This window comes from Pediculus humanus, genomic scaffold (genome assembly GCF_000006295.1).
Source record: "Pediculus humanus corporis 1103172107707 genomic scaffold, whole genome shotgun sequence".
NCBI lineage: Eukaryota > Metazoa > Arthropoda > Insecta > Psocodea > Pediculidae > Pediculus > Pediculus humanus.
Window position 1 is genome coordinate 156,903 of NW_002987311.1, and position 5,611 is coordinate 162,513.

Below are 5,611 nucleotides of genomic sequence, written 5' to 3' on the forward strand. Positions count from 1 at the left end.
GCTGTTTTAAAAAAACTTTTTTTATTTAATAGTGTTTAGATTGCACTTCTTTGATTTAATGTTATAATTAATGATAAATTTAACTAATTGGAGATGTAAATAAAATTTATGAAAAAAAAACAGAGAAGAAATTCCTATTAGTCAAACTTTAGAGAATAAAAGTAAAAAAATGTATTTATTAATTTTCTTTTTCAAATTTTTGAAATTGTTTGTTTCTGTGGTTCAATGGTATTCAAATTGTTATCATATTCCAAACATTTTAGTTTGAAATTAATTATTTAAATTCTAGGAATAATATCTGGGTAAAAAACAATTTTAAAATGGATATATATATATATATATATATATTTATTTATTTGATTATTATTTTAAATATTTTTCAGTGTAAAATTTATTATTCTATTGAAATGATTACACTTTTATTTAATATCTTATTCAATTGTTACCAATAATTTAAACTGGTTTAAATTAATTTTAATAAGTTTTGATGTAAATTTTTGTATTTTATATAATTCCAAATAACTCTCAAACACTTAATTTTTTATTGCCTAAAACCATTTTATTTGAGTATTTTTAAAATATTTAACCAAAGTTTTATTTTATTAATCGTAAAAAAAAAAAAAAATCCGCCTTTAATTTAAAAAAAAAAAAAAAAAAAAAAACACTAAAATTTTTTTTAAAATAGCTCTTAAATTAATGTTAATCGAGTTCGTTTTTCATAAAAAAAAGTATTTTTAAATTTTTTAATTTTTCAGGAGTAAAAACTTCTAGAGTTTATACATTTTTTTTTTTTTTTTTTTTGGTACACTATAAAGTGTAAGGAAGAATTATTTAAAAGAACAAAAATTTAAAAATATGGAGATTTTTTCGGCTGCGTTTCTGAAAGCATTTTTGGAAAAAACCTTATTTATAGTAGCATTGTTACTAATAGCAGATAAAGGAAATGCTCACGACCAGACCGGTAATGGTAAGTTAATATATAAAATATTTTTTTAAACAATGTTAATAATGTCTTAAATGATTATAAAATTATATATATATATATATATATATATATATATATATATATATATATATATAATTTTTTTAGTTCATAAATTTTAATGGATGAAGTTGTAATTCATCAATGCTTCATCGAAAACGTCAACGCGATTATTCATTTGTTTGGTTTTCAATTTGATAATTTCCAAATTTGAAAATAATGTATTCAATAACATGTTTTTTAAATAATAAATAATTAATTTTTACTTCATTTTACTTTTAGGGAGCATTCAAGAATTTACATGTGGAAAATTGTATTACAGAACATTTTATTTAGATGAAAAAAGGAATTCCCTTTACGTTGGAGCCATGTAAGTATTCATTTTTAAATGAAAATAAAAATGGAGAGAATATTTGCATACAATTGACAAAAATAAAAAAATTTTACTTTACATTCGGTTAAAATAATAAAGTTTGCAGTACTTATTATTCTCAGTCTATAAAATACTTATTCATAAGTAATCGAATGATTACCAGGTGATTGTACATACTTGATTGAAAACAATAGGGTTTTATACAAATATCCGTTGCCATAATAAAAAATGTATGCATGTATACTAATGCAATGTGACACACACACACACACACACACACACTCACGGATATATATAAATATATATATATATATGTGTGTGTGTGTGTGTGTGTGTGTGTGCGTGTGTTTAAAAAAAATTTTTTTTAAATTGCTAATTTTTTTTTTTGTTCCAGGGACAAATTATTCAAATTGAAATTGAATTCCATAAGTCATTCAAGCTGTGAGGTAATATTTATGAAAAATTTAATTTTAAAAACAAATAATATTAATGCTTTGATTGTATTTTAATAATAATTAATACTTTTTTTTTTTTTTTAAAGAGAGATTCACTTTCATTAGAACCGTCAGACGTTGGTAACTGCGTGTCAAAAGGAAAATCTGAGGCAAGTTTTTTTTTTATTGGAAAAATTCTTGATGAAATTCGAAAATTTCAATTCGGTTTTTAATTAAGATGCAGTGACATATGTTTTTTTTTTTTTTTTAATTAATTTAAAATTTTATCTTTAAAAAAATTAATAAATAGTAATTTTATTTTACAGTATTTCGACTGTAGAAATCACGTTAGAGTAATTCAAGCCATAGGTGACGGTTCTCGTTTTTATGTATGCGGTACGAATGCTCATAATCCAAAGGATTGGGTTATTTATGTAAGTTTGAATTATCTCATTTTTTATTTATTTATTTTTCTTAAAAAATTTAAATTCCGAGTCGCGAACAAAAGAAAAATAAATTTTATAGGGGCAAAATAGGGCAAGTTACTGTTTTTAATCATTTAGTAGGTACACGAAAAAAAAAAATTAAACGCCACATATCCTCATGTAATGGTGTAAAATAAGAAATTTTCATTTTTCTTGTAATGTTTTTCGATATTTATAAAAAAGAATTTTCGCAGGGAAATTTGACACGATTGCCTCGTCACGAATACGTTCCTGGCATCGGAACTGGAATTGCTAAATGTCCATACGATCCTTCTGATAATAGTACTGCCGTTTGGGTAGAAGAAGGGAATCCGGGAAACTTGCCCGGTCTTTACTCGGGAACAAATGCTGAATTTACAAAAGCCGATACCGTAATTTTTCGTACCGATTTGCATAATACAACGACGGGAAGGAAAGAATTTAATTTTAAAAGAACTCTTAAATACGATTCCAAATGGTTGGATAGTAAGTCCATTTAAAATTTATATTTAATTTTTTCTTATTAATTCTTTTTATATTGATACGTAATGCATAAACGTTTTAAAAGAGTTTTTAACGTATCGATTGTTAAAATAATTTATTTAATAATGTTTTAATAGGGAAAAATTAATTAATAAGGGAATAATTTCTTTTGAAATTTTTTCTTTCACATGCGATTTTAAATTAAAAAGTTAATTTAAATTGTCCTGAAGTAAAATTTTAAATATATTTTCAATTATTTATTCAATCTTTAATTTATCTTTGGATGTTTTTGATCAAGTTAAACGTGATAAGATTTTATTTTTGGTAAAAATTTAAATTCTCAACTTTCCACGTTTTAATGTAAAACATTAATTGTCGGAGAGTTTTTATTTAATTTAACGAATTTATTTATTTATTTATTTTTTGAAGTAAAATAATGATAATATTAATAATAAGAAACCGTCGCGTAAAAATGAATAATTTTATCTATTGACCGACCATTAATGAGTGTCATAATCGAGATTATTATTTATTTTTCATTTGAAAGAGATTTATTTATGTATTTTTTTTTTTTTTTTAGAACCGAATTTCGTGGGATCATATGATGTGGGAGAATACGTTCTTTTCTTCTTTCGAGAAACAGCTGTAGAATATATAAATTGTGGTAAAAGCATATATTCTAGAGTGGCAAGGGTTTGCAAACGGGACACAGGAGGTAAAAACATTCTTTCGCAAAACTGGGCGACTTATTTAAAAGCGAGACTTAATTGTTCAATTCCCGGTGAATTTCCATTTTATTTCAATGAAATTCGTAAGTTATGATTTTATGACTCATTGATAATTTTACTATTTTAAATTATTATAATTACTTTTTTTTTTTTTTTTTTAACAAAATTTTATTCGTTCTCAGAAAATGTATACAAAATTCCTGGTGATAATACGAAATTTTACGGAGTTTTCACCACAAATATGAATGGATTAATGGGGTCCGCCATTTGTTCTTACGATATTAAAGATATTATAAAAGCTTTTAAAGGTAGATTTAAAGAACAAGCGACATCAAGTTCGGCATGGCTACCGGTCTTGAGTAATAAGGTTCCAGAACCGAGACCCGGAGAATGTGTAAATAATACCGAAACTCTTCCAGGTGGAATAAAAAAAAAAAAAAAAAAATCTAAATTATGTAAACTTGGGTATAATAAATTAAAGATATATAATGGTAATTTTCCGTAATAAAATTATTATTTTAGATACAGTTTTGAATTTTATCCGATCGCATCCGCTTATGGATGAAGCCGTGCGCCATGAAAATGATCGGCCCGTTTTTTATAAAAGAGATATTTTATTTACTCATGTGGTTGTAGATAAAATTAAGATAGATTCACTTGTAGATCAATCTGAATATACTTTATTTTACGCAGCAACGAGTAAGTTTCAAAAAAAGAATTAAATATTTTTATTATTTCCGCATTTTTTTTTTGCCCGAAAAATGTAATTAATAATTAAACTTTTAAAAAAAAAAAAAAAAATTTTTTTTTTCATAGGTGAAGGAAAAGTTTATAAAATTGTTCAGTGGTTAAACGGCGGAGACAAATTTTCTGCACTTCTTGATATCTTCGATGCGACTCCGAATGAACCGATTCGTGCTATGGAAATATCAAATTCGGTAAGTTTTTTTTTTTTTTTTTTTAGTTATAATTTATTTAAAAATTTTATAAAATACAAATATTTACTAACTTTATCTACTTAAACAATTAATTGTTAAATTTTTCAATTTGAAAATTTTTTTCTTTTTTTTTGCTAAATTTGAAATTTAATTACCTTCCAACCACTGTGTTTTATTTAAATTATAAATAATTTAATTTTGTAACACATTTAAACATTTTTTTTTTGTATAGCACAAAGCCATATACGTTGCTACAGATTTCAGAGTTCGTCAGTTGAATTTAATTGTTTGTAACAATTACGACAGCTGTATTAGGTGCGTGCGCGACCCATATTGTGGTTGGGATAAAGATACAAAGTCGTGCCGTCCGTTTAATTTTGGTTTACTTCAAGATGTTAGTAATACCTCGGTGGGAATTTGTGATTCTTCTACATTGAAAAAAAAAGTGGTGGCCACTTGGGGTCAGAGCATTCATTTGGGATGCTTTCCTAAAGGCGCGGAAGCTTTGCATTCATATGCATCTGCTTGGTACCATTACAGTAAAGAAAAAGGAAAATATCAAATTGTATTTAGGTATTTTAAAACTCGAATGTCTTTATGAAAAAATTTAATAATAATAATAGTAATGGCCAAAGTAAATTAATATTAATATTTTTAAAGGAGAGATAAATACATAGAAACAAACGAACACGGTTTAGTTATAATAGGAGTCTCAGAATTGGATGCTGGACGTTACGATTTTTGGTTAAATGGCGCTCTATTATGCTCGTATAACATCACAATTGACGCTTTTAGATGTACATCACCGAAAAAATCTTACGATTATCAAAAAATATATTCCGATTGGTGTCACGAATTCGAAAAATACAAATTGGCCATGAAATCCTGGGAAAGAAAACATGAGGTATTTTTATTACACAGTAATAAGACGGAAAAACGACTTTTACACATTCAACTTTTTTTTTTGTATTATTTTTAAAAGTACAAAAGTCAATTTAAATTGAAATTATTATTATTATTATTATTATTTTGTTTTTAAGCAATGTGTCTCTCGAATGAACGACAGTCATCAGAATTCACTGTCGAACGAAATTCAGACTTTGAAAACTCCATTTATTGGATAGCTAAAATTAGAACTTTGGATTTTGAAGAACCGATGCTTTTTGTCCAGTGTGGTCTTTTAAATTTAACACTCTATGAAAATAGTAA

The 5,611-nt window shown here is 25.3% G+C and overlaps 1 protein-coding gene across 1 annotated transcript; it reads left to right on the top strand.

Annotated features, from left to right (window-relative positions):
* Positions 1-1,103: 1,103 nt before the first annotated feature.
* On the top strand, positions 1,104-5,526 carry Phum_PHUM307950 (Semaphorin-2A precursor, putative; the record flags this gene model as incomplete). Its single annotated transcript, XM_002427228.1, has 13 exons — positions 1,104-1,167; positions 1,265-1,352; positions 1,750-1,801; positions 1,897-1,959; positions 2,116-2,223; positions 2,469-2,739; positions 3,317-3,547; positions 3,647-3,883; positions 3,987-4,163; positions 4,281-4,402; positions 4,635-4,975; positions 5,063-5,306; positions 5,443-5,526. 13 exons carry the CDS (start codon positions 1,104-1,106, stop codon positions 5,524-5,526), a joined length of 2,082 nt encoding a protein of 693 aa, XP_002427273.1.
* Positions 5,527-5,611: the final 85 nt, after the last annotated feature.